Source organism: Bremia lactucae, linkage group LG14 (genome assembly GCF_004359215.1).
Source record: "Bremia lactucae strain SF5 linkage group LG14, whole genome shotgun sequence".
Lineage (NCBI taxonomy): Eukaryota > Oomycota > Peronosporomycetes > Peronosporales > Peronosporaceae > Bremia > Bremia lactucae.
The window spans coordinates 2,045,349-2,061,931 of NC_090623.1; the positions used below are offsets into that span (position 1 = coordinate 2,045,349).

At 45.0% G+C, this 16,583-nt stretch overlaps 2 protein-coding genes across 2 annotated transcripts; one reads left to right on the plus strand and one right to left on the minus strand.

Annotated features, from left to right (window-relative positions):
- Positions 1–11,460: 11,460 nt before the first annotated feature.
- CCR75_009034 (uncharacterized protein) lies at positions 11,461–14,205 on the plus strand (the record flags this gene model as incomplete). Its single annotated transcript, XM_067967081.1, has 1 exon — positions 11,461–14,205. One exon carries the CDS (start codon positions 11,461–11,463, stop codon positions 14,203–14,205), a length of 2,745 nt encoding a protein of 914 aa, XP_067816498.1.
- A 251-nt stretch (positions 14,206–14,456) lies between these two features.
- CCR75_009033 (uncharacterized protein) lies at positions 14,457–14,792 on the minus strand (the record flags this gene model as incomplete). The annotated part of the gene is made up of 1 exon (XM_067967080.1): positions 14,457–14,792. One exon carries the CDS (start codon positions 14,790–14,792, stop codon positions 14,457–14,459), a length of 336 nt encoding a protein of 111 aa, XP_067816499.1.
- Positions 14,793–16,583: the final 1,791 nt, after the last annotated feature.

Consider the following 16,583-nt stretch of genomic DNA (forward strand, 5'->3'; position numbering starts at 1 on the left):
GTATTAGTTTATAGTTAAGACAACATTTACAAAGATAGATTAACAAAGACACTTAACTATATTAATACAGTTTTCATTTTACCCTCTTAAGTTAACTTGTCTTAAACAGAGTACGTCACCTAACGAGAGGCACCACTCACATCTGAAGCAGTGTGAAGTGGACTTGTACTGAACCAGTACAAGTCGCAGTGCCCCGTTACAAGGAGAGTCGTAATTCTGGCTTGTAGTATGCGACAATTCTTCGTCGTGGGGTGAAATAGCAGACCGATGTCCTAGACCCATGAATGTTTGGTCGGCTTCGGGAAACACGCCGACCCCTTACCAACCGCAACCCGTCCATATGGAAGCGAGCTTGAAGGTGATGGCCTGCTTTAACAAGCCCTGGCGCACCAGGATGCAGCGTACTTGTCCTGGGCTTGCGTGAACCACTGCAGAGCGTGTTTCGCGCACTGCGGTTTTAATGACAACTTCAAAAAAGTGCTTACCCGACTTCTCCTTCCCTTTTTGGAGTAAAAAAGCAGGCCTGGATTAATCTTGTGGCACCTAGCCACCGTCGAAGTCGCCGTGCCTATCCCGGTATCTCGAATACCACCGCTGTGAATAGAATGGATGGAAGAATGATGAAGTTAAGAAAAACTCGATTTTCCACACTAGTTGCCATTCTGGAAGTAATGTACAGCCGCCGTTGTAGCTTCCTAATACACAAAACCCAATTTCGACTGTGTAAGTCCCCCATCCCAATTTCATAGCCAAAATACCGAACCGTGTATGTCGGTTGCAGCACCGAGATACTTCTCATGTCCTTAGTCCGCATCTCTGTATTAAGAAAGATGAGCCGGCTCTTGGACGACTGTGCTTCTAGACCTGATAGAGCCCAAAAGCGCGAAACAAATGCAAGCGCAGGCCCTAGCTGATGCGTTTGGTCGAGAAATATCGTTGAATCGCTTACAAACGCGGAGAACAGGTTCCTGGCATTGCGTCTATGGAAGAGGGATCTTCGTCAGATCGGGTGATTACTAAATCACGATACGCAACTGCTCGATCATAATCAGGAACATAAGCGGAGCGAGCGGGCAACCCTAGCAAATACTAAAGACGACGGAAATCGGGCTAGCCTATACCCTATTGACCAGCATTCTCCAACGTGTACACTCGACCTTGAAATGGCACTTGGACATCCTGCAGCCCCTTCGCCGTAATCCGCGAAAAAAAGTGAATCGATTGGGTTGAACAAATTGTAGCTAATTGTTTTCGTTAAGCCCAGTAATCGGTAAAGATCCAGTAAGCTGACCCGTAATTTCTCAGCAGATTCAAGAATTTTCTCAGTGATGGCGTGGTCTGTCGACTAATGAAAATTCGTCTCGCCACTGACATAGAGAACCAATTGTCCTCTCACCTGCGCCTGGACAGTGCTTTACATTCGTAGTCGCTCTTTACTGTCAGACACAGTCCTAAGAAAGTCCGGCATTCGACGACGCGCAATGTGTCCTTCAGCGATACCGTCTATGGTGCGCCGTTCGTCGTCCGTACCTTCCAGCAACCGGTAAGCGCTTGCTCGCTGACTCGCGCGGAACAAATGGTCTTAAGCTTGGTCGAACCCTCCAACGAGAATTTGGTAGGATATAACATAAAATCTTAAAATCTTCATATGTGATCCGCCTTCCCCCGCCGCGTCGTCCTGTGCTAGCTGCGTCCCTTTACGCGAGCTAATATCTGCAATATTATCAATAAAAGTAGGCCACTGCTATTGATACCCCTCTCCCATTTTGATAGTTGTACACCCCGCGACATATAGCCAATCATAACGCAGAAAATATAAACGCACAACCGTGGGAAACTAGACGCTTAAAGATCAAAAGGGGAACTGCACTTTTTCTTTATTACTTAACTTAAGAAAACTTACCTTAGCTAAGCTTAAAATAAATTCGGCCGCCCGATTTGTATCGGGCGGCGACCGCATTTGTTGTCCATAATAATTGGGATTTTAGTAATTAACTATTTAAAATTCGATAAGAGGGTATTTTACCCATAAAATAAATGTACCACAACAACGGTTCTCCAACCAATGTGTGCCCCATTACACCCTCCCCCCATCAGACTGTTGACACTGAGTGAGAACGTTCGTTTCATTTCCTCTTTGAGGTTGGAACATGAATAGCTAATAGTCTGGTTGTGTTTTGCAATCCTTTGTCCGATGAGAACTAAGCGTGATTCAAAGACTCTTAGCACCTTTCTCGACGAAAAGGGAATGGTGTACTTGAAAGTCACACTCCATCAGAGAATGAGGTAAAAGACATTCGCTCTTACACGCCTTCTTATCCGGCTGAACGTTGGCGGGTCCCAAATCCGTTTCCAGAACCGCCGATGTCTTAACTGCATTGAGCAGGACGCAGTACCCTGACTCCAGCATTATTACGAATTCACTCGATTAAGAGAAAAAGCGAGCACTCTTAAAAGAGGAACAAGCTCGTCGTCGAGCTGCCGCGATAGCGAAAGCTAAAGCTCAAGTGAATACAGATTCGTCCCACTTAGTGCGGAAGAACGTCTCAAAGAGATCGAGGGTCACAGCTTTGTCATCTGGATCTCCGGTCCCACCGCGAGGACGCCAGAGGAGATTGCTGCTCGCGACGCTCTTCATGAGCGGTACCTTACGCCAAAGGTAATGACGCGAAGTCAGTTTCTGACGCGTTTACGTGATCAGGCTGGTGGGGCTTCGGTGACCTCGATGATGGAAATTCCGATCGTTTTGTTTCCAAACGAAACAAGAAGTGAAAAAAAAAAGTGTTTCATTTCAAGAATTGGGTCCACCAAGCCCGCCGCCTCCGCATTATTTTGAATATTAGAGAGTCTGCGGATGTGGCTGATGTTCGTTGGAACGGAAGCTTCGCTTCAATTTTGCCAAGCTGAAAGCCAAAGGCGAGTTACGTACGGCAATTTTGTCACAAAACGAGGAAAGGTCTAGCCGATATTTCAGTGCTGCGGTTGACCGTGCAACCATGGATCGAAGCCCCATTGAGGCTATAGATCCACCAAATACCATTTCTAGTGGTGGGGAGCGTCGTTTGATGCGAGTTGGCCCTGAGCTTGGCGCTCAAAAACATCAACGGCGTACGGCAATCTTACCGAAGAGGTACCTCAAACTCCCAAGAGTTTTCAGAAGAGGGGTACCCCATCCACTTTACCTGATACTGGTTTTTGGCCGTTACAACGACGTCGCTTTAAAATTTTCTCAAATTTAAACTGAAGGTTCCCTCGCGCATCAAGCAGCGGAGGAGGGGCCGAAATTTCGACGGAAGCATTTGATGCTTTAAAGCACGAGGTGCAACTTCTTCGTGAGAGCCTTTCTCAGGTTGAGGGCTCCTTTGAGGCGTTTCAGAACCGTCTATTGATGCTAGAACGTCAGCAACCTCATTTAAAGGGCCAGCTAAACACCCTGGTGAGGATGCAGCCAAGCTTGACTTTATTCCTTTCTGTTCGGACAATGACGTTTGGCACGACCGCCAGCCTCGGCGCAAGTGCCTTTTTGTCCACAGATGAAGGGTCCCGAACTGGCTTAAGAAAGCCAACGTAAAACACTGGGTGTGAACGCAGCTTGCTGGGAAGGTTTGGCGTGTAAGCTGGGTCCTCTTGGCCACGACCGAAATTGGTCCAACAAAGCGCGGGCGAATTTGGTCTTGAAGACCGCGGAAGCAAGTTAGTAGGTAATTTCTTTGCGTTTAATAAAACTCGGTCCCCGACCACATAATAATTAATACAGCTTTTGCCTTTGGCATCCGCTTGTTCTTTTTGTTTGGCTTGGCTATCAGCCATCGTGTCACGTACATGTATCAAAACACTAAATTGCGTCGCGATAAACTCGCTGACTTTTTCCGAATGGTAACAGGGCTGATATTAGCAAGCCTATCGGCTTATTCTCCCCACCAATCCCTGAGCCACGCAGTGGTATCGCTACCGGAACGCGTGGGTGGGTGAGACCGTTGACATAGAAGGAGTGTAGAGACATGGACAGCGTTATTTAACGCAAATCCCACCACTGAGAGCATTGAGCTCCAGCGCTTTGGTGTTTGAGCACACACACTGCGTAAAATGTTTTAAATGACGCGATTGACGCGTTTAGTGTGACCATCGTCTGCGTATGGTCCGCGGTAGACATGACCAATCTGGTGCCAAGCACTCGGAAAATTGATTTTTAGAATTTACCCGTGAAACGGGGGTGCCCATCAGAGACAATTGCCACTGGCAGACCGTGTTGTCGAAAGGCGCGATCGATGAACAGCCTTGCTGTACCTCCACCATCAATAGTTACCGGCACAGCCGCTAAGTGAGTCATTTTGCTCAATCAATCAACAAAGACCACTATGCCAGAGTTATCGGCCGAATCTTTCGGTAGACCGTAAACAAAATACATACTAATGGACTCTCAGCACCCTATGGATATGTCAGACTGACCAGTGGCGCAGCAGCATGCGCCGAGAATTTAACCCGTTGGCAATTTCTCATGGGCAAATGTATGTGCCGACCCATTTATAAAGTTTGGGTCATTCATAAATCTGGCTTACAGAGCCGTAGGTCTTTTCTCTACCGAAATGACCACCAAGGACAATTGTGTGCCTCATAGAGAATTCGGTACTTCAAGATTTCATCATGAGGAAAAATGACGTGCGGAGAATTTGCAGCATCCGTGCAATAAAGCAAAGGTCGTTATCGATAGAAATCGATGTGACCTTGCACGCAAACGTGCCGACAATTTAAGATCCGATTCAGTGCTCTTTAGAGCTCGTAGCAGCGCTACACACTATTCATCCTTGGCGTAAGCCGAACGGATTGATTCATTAATAGGCGACATTATAGTCGCTAAATGAGAGAGCTCATTATCCGGCCTGCGTGATAACGCATCGGCCAAAGCATTCTGCTTGTTAGGCTTATACTTCACCTCGAAGTTGTACTCGGCGAAAAAGGATAGCCATCGGGCCATTCTCTGTGAGAGATGGGGCGACTCAGTCGCAGTGCATAATGACGCGTGATCTGTATACATCACAAACGGCTGAGAGCCTTGCAGAAGAACTCCGAATTTGACGAGAGCATGCTTCATAGCAAGTAACTCTTTATCATGAACTGGGTAGTTCTTTCTGCAGCTGTAAGCTGTCTAGACTCGAACGCAATTACACGTTCACGCCCATCAGCACATGTTTGTAACAGAGCACTGCCGATGCCAAAATCCGATGCGTCACAGATGACACAGAAAGGCCAACTTACATTGGCAGTGCCAGAATCGGGGCATGGATAAGATTATCCTAAACTGCTTGAAAAGAATTATGCTCTGTGCTAGTCCAGCACCAATCTGTATCCTTTTTTAATATTAGATAATGGCCTAGCCATATCAGCATAATTTTTGCTATATTTGTGAAACAAATGGCGAGACCCAACCACTTACGCAAGTTCTTTTGGTTTTTAGGAACCGGCTAATATACAATGGCTTATACCTTAGCGAGATCCGCTCTAAGGCCTCGCATTTCAATATAGCAGCCTAAGAAAGGAATTTCTTCTGCGCCAAAATTGCATTTAAATGCATTGGCTTATAATTTATTTGTGCGCATACACTCGAGCACTGCTCGCAATTGGTCTAAACGGTTTTCCATATCCGACCGACCCTGCTCCGCACGACTATGGACAAAAATGTCATAAAAATAAGTTTGTGCATAACCTCGATGAGGGCGGAACAATTCTGTCACTAGACGATTAAAAGTTGCCGGGGCGTTTAAAGCCCTTGTGGCATAACAAACCACTCCCATAGCAGACCGCTTGGGGTGCTAATCGCTGTAAGCGGGATATCGCTAGCTCGCATGAGCAGTTGGTTATAATTATCAGCGAAGTAAAGTGCACTGTACATTGTATATCCCACCATATTGTTCTGAAGAACATCCTTTCTAGAATGGGGTTTTGTGCTGGTAGTACTAGCATTAAGCTTATTATAAGCATGTACAATGCGCCATTTACCATTTGGCTTTTCGACACAAAATTTCGATGTCGAATGGGGAGATTTGCTCTCTCGTACCATTCCAGCCTCGTGTTTAGCACGGATGAAATCGTCAGCGACGTCGCACTGTTTCTTTGGTAAAGGCCACTGTCGTGTGACAGAGTATTTGGTTCAGGGTTCCAAGTCAATTTCATGACGAACGCCTCTATCCGGGGGTAAAACAGATGGTGAATTGGTACATACCACATCTTGGAATTCCTAAATCAAGAAATAAAATAGATCCATAGGGTCTTTAAGGATCGATGACCCACTCCGCGCACTAAGTACAGCTTTAGTGCCATCCAGGACAGCTTCGTCCAGAAGTGACGATGAGTTTGACGCAATCGTCGGTCGAATGACCACCATCTCAGACAAGTCGCCAGCCTTTAAGGCTCAACCGCACTCATCAAAAGACACGTCTAGCTCTAAAAGAGCATGTAACGAAGGGATTGCCGCAAGGCTAACTTCCCCCTCGATGTTACCGGTGACACCATTTACAAGCGTATGTAATTGCTCGCTCGTATCACTTTGTGAGGTTATAAACGCTTCCCGTCTTTCCTGTCTTGGAGTAGAGACGATACGCCTCAAAGATGCTGGGACATTTACGTCCTCAGAATTTTCAGCTTATACTGGTTCGATAACAGAGATGGTATGTATTAGAAGGGTTTGACCTGAAATGCCCTGGCGAACCGCCAATAGTGTAACTATTGACACTCAGTATGGTGCCACCTCGGCCCACCATACTCGGTGGACTTAGACGTGCCACTCCACGTATCTCAGAAATATTGCACCCTAGACGCCCTGGTGAACCGCCAATAGTGTCACTACTGGTACTCAGTACGGAACCACCTCGGCCGACCACACTCTGTGGACTTAGACGTGCCACTCCACGTATCTCAGGGATATCGCACCCTTGACGCCCTGGCGAACCGCCAACAGTGTCACTATTGACACTCAGGATGGTGCCACCTCGGTCGACCACACTCGGTGGACTTAGACGTGCCACTCCACGTATCTCAGGGATATCGCACCCTTGACGCCCTGGCGAACCGCCAACAGTGTCACTATTGACACTCAGTATGGTGCCACCTCGGTCGACCACACTCGGTGGACTTAGACGTGCCACTCCACGTATCTCTGGGATATTGCACCCTTGATGGCTCGGCCTTGGGCCTACAGTGCTTTTAGCATTCAGTGAATCGTTATTACAACGAGTGCCACTCGACGGAGTACGTGCCATTCCACCCCCATTTTCTAAGTCGGGCTTAGAATTAATGTTTGAAACATTGGAGTTTACTAACTCAGAAATTCTAATGTCTAAAACACTTACAGATTCAGTCAGTGGTCCGCGCAAATAGTGCTTTTGGTGCCTAGCAAAGGTGGCTTCATGACTCTCCAAAATTTTGCTAGGAACATTGCGCGTGGCGCCTAAGGTTTTAGTCCTCTAATCGATTAATGGTTCATGGCGTTCAAGGCAGTCCAGACCAAGGATGAGATCGTATCTCGAATCCAAATCAAGGACGAGACAGCGTTCCACACTTTAAAGTCCAGAAACTTTAAGTCTAAGCTCAACGGAGCTTGAGGAACAGTGGCATGAGTCCCAGTCGCTAGGCAAACAGTGATTGTATCACTTTCATGCGCTTCAAGCGCCTCAACGTCTTCTTAATTTACATCAAGGAAAAGACGTCGAGCATAATTGCAAGACGCTCCTGAGTCAATTAAAGTTGATCATCGCTTGTCAAAGCCCTCCACAATCGCCTGAGCGACTATTAAGTCAGGCTTGTACTCACGCCCCGTGCCATTTCGCACCGAGCTTATTGGGGCTAGGTCATATTACTCTCACCTCCTTGAGGTTCAACAGAGCCTAGGTCTTCCCCAGGAGGGCGCCCGCACCTACTGGGTATCGACGTTTTGCCGCACTGTACAATATTTCTTGTATAGGTCGGAATTGGTGCTCTTTCGAGTTTTGCGCGTATTGCATAAGGGACAGGCCGGACGTATATGTTTCGTGGATTTATCTTCTACGGATGGTATTATGCTGTTCCACAGCCTAAAATCCCTCTTCTCCTTCCTGAACAAGGCTTAGATCTATGGATTCCAGTCTATTAGACGGTACCCATGTGCTCGAAGAGCTTGTACGGTAAACTGGCGTGCTGACACGAGCAGACTTAAAGTCAAACTCGGCGCGTAGCCCTATGGCAATTGCCTCTTCAAACGTAGCAGGATGGGATCGGAATAATTCCGTCCGGGCAACGCCCTCATTAAGACCCCCATTAAATTTGTAACGACAATTGCTTCTTGCACCGGGACTTGATGCATAGATGCAACAAAGTTCCCAACTCCTGGACATAGTCCTGTAGGGTTCGTTTACCCTGTCGAGTCGCTAGGAGCCGTGCTCGCATGCGAAAAGTCTGATCAGGCGGTGCAAACATGCTAGTCATTTGCTGTTTCAGTGATTCCCATGAGGGAATAGCGTCGTTTATGGACGTGCTGCACGATAGTGCCCACTTTATGGCTCTACCTCCAAGTTTGGAAATGACCATAGCTATCTTTTGCCGTTCTGTTATGAACAAGGCGGAATCAATGGACATTTTCATCTGCTAAATCCAAAAAGGGAGATTTTCTCCTTCTTTTCCCTCAAATGTCTTTACATCTACAGTAAGAGGGCGATCCCTCCATTCTGAGTCAGGTGCAGAGATGTACCGGGTTGGCATAGATGCCGCTAAGTGGTCCTGTACCTGACCGATCAGGGAGGCTTCGTACCGCATGAAGGCTTCAAGCCTTGCATGTAGGACCTCTGGTCCCTGGGAAATAATAAATTCCACGTGCTCAAGCCCAAATAAGGTTTTGAGCTTGTCATAAGCGGCGCGTTGCGCTTCTGACAATTCTAAAACCTTTTTCATTTTCGTGAGAAATCAGACTTGTAAAGACTCAGGCGTAGATTGACTACGAGTGCTACCAGGTTTAGCGGAGCTACCTCGCTCCTAAAGGCAGAGGAAGACTTTTAGACTCAGGGAGTCTCTTAGTTCTATAGAGCTAATGGAGTTTAACAACTCAGGGAGTCGTACAACCCATTAAAGTTTACTGAATTCTAGTTGACAGGATTCAGGGGTTCGTAGAACCAAAATGTAACGGGGCACTACGACATGTACTGTTTCAGTACAAGTCCACTTAGCACTGCTTCAGTTGCGAGTGGTGCCCTACGTTATTTCACGTACACTAGTACGTGCAGAGGAAGACTTCTCTTAAGGTAACTAGCTTAAGAGGGTAAAATGAAAACTTTATTAAATATAATTAAGTGTCTCTTGATCTATCTTTGTAAAGCTAACTTAATTATAATCTAATACTCAACATGTAAATGAATTCTTATCTCTATCTTATCTGTAACTTTCTCTTTGATTACTCCTAACAGCTGATTAGTCTGCGGAATAAATAGGTATAATGGTCTATACCTATTTATGGATAAGAATTCTGAATATTACTAATAAAGTAATATCCTGCAAATATTATCTACCTTTTAGATAATATATTAAACAACAACCTTTAAGTGTTAATTTCATGTAACGATACATCCCGTTACACAAATGGCAACTAGTGCCCGAGAGTATGTACCTTAGAAAGGCTTCTATCTCTCACGTATCAATGCGCAAGCTTTAGGAAGGCACTAGACGCTTTAAGATCAAAAGGGGAACTGAGTTAAGCTCAAAAACGATTTCGGCGGCCAGATTTATATCTGGCGGCGACCACATTTATATCTGACGGCGACCACATTTGTTAGCCATAATCAATAAGATTTTAGCAATTAAATATTTTAGAATAGGATAGAGGGTATTTTACCCATAAGATAAATGTACCACAACAACGGTTCTCCAACCAATGTGTGCCCCATTACAGTCCTCTTGCAACCATCGGCTAACTCTCTCGTGAAGCTCGATTGCTTCACGACGAGCACTGCGAATTTTAATTGGAAGAGCATCATGTCGACAATTAATAGTGGTAATCGATTCTACTTACAGCTAAATCGGAGTTTTCAAATTCTTAAAAATTGACCTAGCTTGAAAACTGATGCCTTTCGAATGCGTGCAGACGGAAGGATCGGACGACAAAGGTGATCGATGAAGAAAAACCAGGCAATAAAAACGTATTCTGGTGCGTCAGAAAAAAAGAAGACAACGACCGAGCGATTCAGACGGCTCGGATTACGAATCGCTTGTGGATGAAACTTTCTGGTTCGAGGGATTGTCGGATGAAGCGGACCCTCCGCCGTAGGATGAGTCGGACAATGCATCGGCTATGTAAACAAACACGAGTTGTTGAATTTAATACTTTAACTTCGTGGTGTTTTGTAAAAATCGACAAGGATGCCATTTTTGAGCAATAGCGCCGTTGTGAAGCACGAATTCGGTTGGAAAAGCAATGACAAGACGCAATTATTTCGAGTGGCGTAGTGCGTAGGTAGGCCTTAATTAGCTATGAGATTTATATTTCTATATAATGAGACAAGGGGTAAATTTTTATTTACATGCGTTATGATTGGCTTTATGTCGCGGGGGTATATATAGCCACTCTTTTTTATTCTTTATTATTCCTCTTAGGTAATATTCACCATGTCACGGGCTACCGAGCTAAAAGGTTTTAAATAGTTTCTTTAGTAATAAACATTTTCTCGTGCACATCAGCAACTCGTTTCAATTTAAACAAGCATAATATGTACAGATGCAGCAATTTTTTTGGATACGCGTTGCCAAGAGATTGTGGCAGTCATTCATTGGCAGTGCTGCTTAATTCAGTCTTTCTATTAATAATAAGACAGAAAGATTCTTGAGATTATTACGTCGCATTCAGGTGCAACCTAGATCATGAATTAAGCGAGTTTATTGATTTTAGGTATTAGAATTGCCTTTAGTCTCAAATTTGTACTACTTTAATTGCCCATCGATCTTGTCATTTGAGACATTATCATTCACAAAAGAGCCAAAATTTATTTTTAACTTCCAACTTGCTTTCTATGACACCCGGAGCATATAATCTCTTCAATAGCACGAATACGATCCAGGGTATATGCGTTTAACGTGCGCAACTGAAGCTTGATCTTCCAAGGGAGCGAGCAAATCGGGGTGGTTAGCCTTAGCTGATCAGGATCATAAATAGTCGGGGCGAGCGCGGTAGGGTTACTCGATTTAGCCACATTAGGGTACGATGCCACTATTGCAATCGGCAAAAACAGAAAAAAAGGACTGCGACCAGGTCCGTGCGACACGTGAGGGGTTAAAATTTCCTCATTGGTGCCCAAAGTGACCTGTTTTTCGTAAAAGTGGCAAAAGATTCGGTTTGGTCCGAAAGAACCAGGGAGCTCCCAATCTCAACGCGTTTTTCAAGTGTTTTCAACTGGGAATAGGAACGTTAATGGGGCCATTCATTCTCCCGTTTCCATCAATCTAACAATGTGGTCGCTTGGCGTCTTCCTCGCCTTTGGATTCGCGTATTCTTTCGTGCATAGTTCGTCCTCGGCTTCCACCGATGGAGGAGTGTGTGACCCCGACTATGAACAGCTCGACGATTTAGGTGAGTCGTGTGAATGTCTCGACGGCTTTAGTGGCCTTGGATGCCGCATGTGCACTGCAAGCACCGATTTCGATGTCTGTAGCACTGCTTTGGGTGCCGACTACGCGTGTGTAACCGGGTTTTCATTTGACGCGACTTCGACTGGCAAAACGTATGCTTGCAGTCTTTCGAGCGACCTCCAAGCATTGTTTCCCAATGGATCCATTGATGTAACCTGTGATCGCAATGAACAGGGCACAGGAAGTTGTCTTGCTGCTGTGTACAATGCAAAAGACACGGTCAATGGCGCGCATGTAATTGATTGCAACATGACGGAATGTTCATTCCCAACAGGCAGTGTGAATGCCAAATGTGGCGCAATCAATTGCCACTGTGGGTCCCAGTGCTCTTCCATGAGCAAATCGATCATTGAATCGACTTTCAGTGGCCAACCCGTTGAAATTCAAGTCATGGAGGCAACCCAAGTGCTAACACTTGTGATTGAAAACTCCCCGTTGCCACTCTCGGCAACGTGTACGGCATCGGCGTGTGAACGCGGAGGTCAACGCGATCGAACGATAAGCAAAGCACAGAGTACTCCAGCAAGCACATCCGAGCGCGTTCATGGCGTCGCACTCGCTGTGATGGCGTGTATAATTCTTGCGCTATTGTTCCTCGTCGCGTGTTTTTCCTTTTGTTGCGTGTGTTTGGATAAACGTCGAAATGTCGACGAGGCCGATTTAGAGACGGAATTATTAAAAGTCTCGTCTCGCGTAACAAATAAGCTCGAATTTATTAAAATTAGTTGCTATGGTCAAAAAGGCCCGTCAACTCAGGACGAAAGGATGATTTTAAATTCCATCTCGGGAAGTGTCGTTCGTGGTCAAGTAATGGGGATCTTGGGACCCAGTGGGTCGGGTAAAACCACGTTATTAAATGCGATTGCTGCCATGGAAAACGGCACTTCGACGATTACAGGGGAGCTCTTGCTAGATGGCCAGAATGTAACGAAAGACTATCGTCGTCTAGCGGCGTATGTTGAGCAAGACGACACACTCTTTCCAGCGCTAACTGTACGGGAATGTATCACGTATTCGGCACAATTGCGTCTTCCTCTTGAGATGACTGCTGCCGCCAAGACGGCAATGGTGACGCGAGTACTCGCGGAGCTTAATCTTACTCCTATTATGAATTCTCGCATTGGAGCCGTTGGGGGCAGTACGTCCATGCGTGGAATTTCAGGAGGTGAAAGACGTCGTGTAAGCATTGGTATGGAACTCGTGACATCCCCACAGATTCTTCTTCTGGATGAACCAACTTCAGGACTCGATAGTTCGTCGGCGTATGCAGTACTTCAGGTAATTCAAGCGCTTGCAAGACACGATCGTATGGTGATTTTAAGCATTCATCAGCCAAGTGGTCGATCGTTTTTGTTACTAGATCAAATTCTGTTATTACGAAAAGGACAGCTTGTATATCGTGGTTCTCCAATGGAATCAAAACCTTACTTTCTCGACCAGGGGTTTGCTTGTAATGAAGAAGATACTGCTGCGGATTTTATTCTCGATGTTGCATCCAATGCAGAGAATGTGCCTGTGTTTCAACAATGTCCAGAAAACTTGAAAAGAGTGCACGAAAACGCGTCGTTGGCAAAGTCAAGTGGATTGATTCCAACGGAATTGTTTTCGCCAAAAACGCCCATTGGAAGTCCTTTGTATGAGACGTCGCTTCGAATCGCCGATACGTCAGAAGGCACGAGTTGGGGAGTCTTGTTTCAGACGATTATGCTTGAAATTCGAGTCCTTTCGACACGAACGGCTTTGAATCTTTTTCGTCATCGCTCGTTGTTTATACAACACGTGACGCTCAGTTTCGTACTTGCGCTCGTGACTGGACTACTCTTTCAAAACGTTTCGGATAACCTCGCAGGGTTTCAAAATCGCATGGGGGCTTTCTTTTTTATACTCACGTTCTTTGGGTTTGCTAGTTTAAGTTCCATGGATCTCTTCATCTCGGAACGTCCTATTTTTCTACGCGAAACGGGAGCCAAGTACTATACTGCGTTTAGTTATTTCATTGCCAAGACGACGTTAGACACCGTCTTACTTCGCGTCGTACCGGCCTCGATCTTTGCATGTATTTTTTACTGGCTCATGGCTCTTCAAGCCGAAGCGAGTCGTTTTTTTTTATTTTGGCTCACCCTCGTGCTCTTTAATATTGCTGCTGGATCCATTTGTGGACTCGTGGGCGTTTTATCGCGTCAAGTGGGATCAGCAAATCTTGCAGCCACGGTCTTGTTATTATTAATGCTGCTCTTTGGAGGCTTTTTACTGAACTCGGCCACAATGCCCGACTCGGTGGCGTGGCTTCAACATTTATCGATTTTTGGCTATGCGTTTGAAATCCTCATGACCAATGAACTTACGGGAATTATTTTATCGTTTGATGCGCCAGGATACCCCGCGATTCCAGTGTATGGAGAAGTGTACCTCCGGACCTTGGGCATGGAGTACACTCACCGGTATTATGATATCGCAGCGCTTGCGTTAGGTGCGATTGTATTGCAAGTGCTTGCGTATGGCTTCTTGTCGCTTCTCGTGCCGACGCATCGGGTCATGGACGAGCACAGCAAGAAAACGACATGAGGATTTTGATAGGTTTTTAAATTTGCCAGGAGTGATATGTCGATCCAAGGAAGTACATAGTTTTCCATTAAATAATAAGCAGGAGCTTTTATGACTAAGTTTATTATTATAATAATGTAAATGTGTTCGGAAGGTGGTGATAAAAGAATTGCGAATCAAGATGACATACTACGTTGCATGCAGTGAAAGCATTACAGAAATTATCAACATGTTACGCGAACGTGGTTAAAAGCTCAGAGGTCATTCTTAATTCAATTATCGCTTCTTAATACCTTGACTAACGTCCTGAAGCCTGTGGACTTTATTATCGACGGACTAATGTATCTAACCAGTACATTCTGCGACGTTGGATGCCACTTGTCGGATCTCTCGTCGCGACTAGTCCCTTCAGCTGTTGATACCAAAAGTGTCCTCAAATGAGGACGCGCGTGAAAATCCTTGGTGCCGTTCACAGTATCTGTGACCTCATTGCTTTCTTTCAGTGCATCAGCCGCCATGGCGACAGTGTGAATGCTCGCTAGCAAAGCCCAGCCCAGAAATACCATGGCGAAGCGCAGGAAAGTCGTATCATTTCGCTTCGCTACCATTCTTAAATCCGATAAAGTAGTCAGAACTTGGATGGTAAATTGCCGAATGAAGAACCTTCGTTTGTTACACCACGTGTACTTGCTGCCACGGTGCGTGCTCCGCGCGATAGCCGCAAAGAGTGAAGTCGAAAAGAATAAGTGCCATCTGTCGATCAGCTTTAAGAAAAGCTGATACCGATTGGAGAAACAGATGGAAGGAGCATAAAGCCCGCGGAAGGTATCTTAGAATCCATCACACAGACCAGAAGTTTAGTTTACGAATAACGTTTGCTTAGTTAATATAGAAATTTTAAAAGAATCTAGCTCGCATAACACACTCGAATTTCAATTTGAAAAAAAAAAGAAAAAGAACAAACCACGAAAAATCTACTTTCGTCATTGCCGCTAAAAAAAATTGCCTAGAAAAGGTCGTTAAAGTTTTAAGCGACATGTAACGAGCGCGCTCTAAAGGATGTTTATCGCAGCTTAGCAGTAATAGTGTATTATGAACGGCGATAGCGATGCCAGAAGCTGCAACTTAAGCTATTGAAATTTATGTCAAGAGCTGATATATAGGACTTGATGGAACGTCAGAGCATACGCAATGGACATGCAACAAGTGAAACAATATCTGGGGACAAATCACTAACGTGCGCTAGGATGTATTGCAAATAGATATACCAGGACATGCAGTCCCGTTCGTTCAGGCTCTATGGAACAGCTTTCTCACTAAAAATGGTCATTAAAATTGGATTTTTTTAATCGGAGCAATGGCTGCAGAGTATCGCTGGCTTCAGAATTAAATTTTTACGCCCTTAAGAGGCTAACAATCTGTCCGTCATAAACTGGATGTCAGGAGCTCGTAGATTAATTGCTCAGGCAGTGTATACAATATAAAAGTATTTAGCTGACTGAGATTAATTGTCCAAGTTAAACAAAACTATCAGTCATTTTACTCACGAAACTTCCGCTTTGCGTCTAGAGTTAATGTTGGTATAAATTGCAGGCTTTGCAGCAGTGCAGACAATCAGATAAATTCTTAACAAATAGTAAGCAGAGGTTCACCTGGCTTCAAGTATCAGAGCAAAGACGTATTTAAATAACCGAGTTTAGCCTGCAAATGACGGTGTCGCACCGTACACGCATGAAGGGAGCGTACACTACTATATATACTTGTATTTTACAACTAGCTAGAGCGTAATCTAAGTTCTATATGCCCAATACGTGTAAAGCAAATCAGAAACAATCTTTCCTGTAGATCCTTCGATGGCAATTTTGAAGGTTAGCTCAGCTGTACCGAAAAACATTTGGGCACAATATCATGATTTGTTAAAAGATTTATTTTCGAGTTACTCTTTAAAGCCAATTTAATCACTTTGAAAGTAAACGATACGTTTTACGTGTAATGTGTCTACACAAGCGTATTATGTTCTTAATCCACTACGCTAGTATAAGAAATTGAAGCTGAGAGCTCGCTATAAATTTCGGCTTTGCCTTTCACCCGAGCATCAAATGATAACCCTTGCGACCACCACAATTTTTCAACTCAGCAGACTTCCTTTTTGAAATACCATTGATTTTCGATCGATCCAATCGACTGATTAGTATCGGATACTAAGATGCACTCAAAATTAAATCATGGGTCAAGCAGTAGAGGTCAAAAATCCTTCACAAAGCAGATTGTCTCAGTTTCTTGACAGCTCTGCGTCTAATGCAGCCGTTAATAAGATATCGAAAGCAGTCTCTCCCACAAGCAAAGCGCATGCAACGCAGCGAAGCAATAGAGCATGCAAACAGATGCCTGGTAAACGC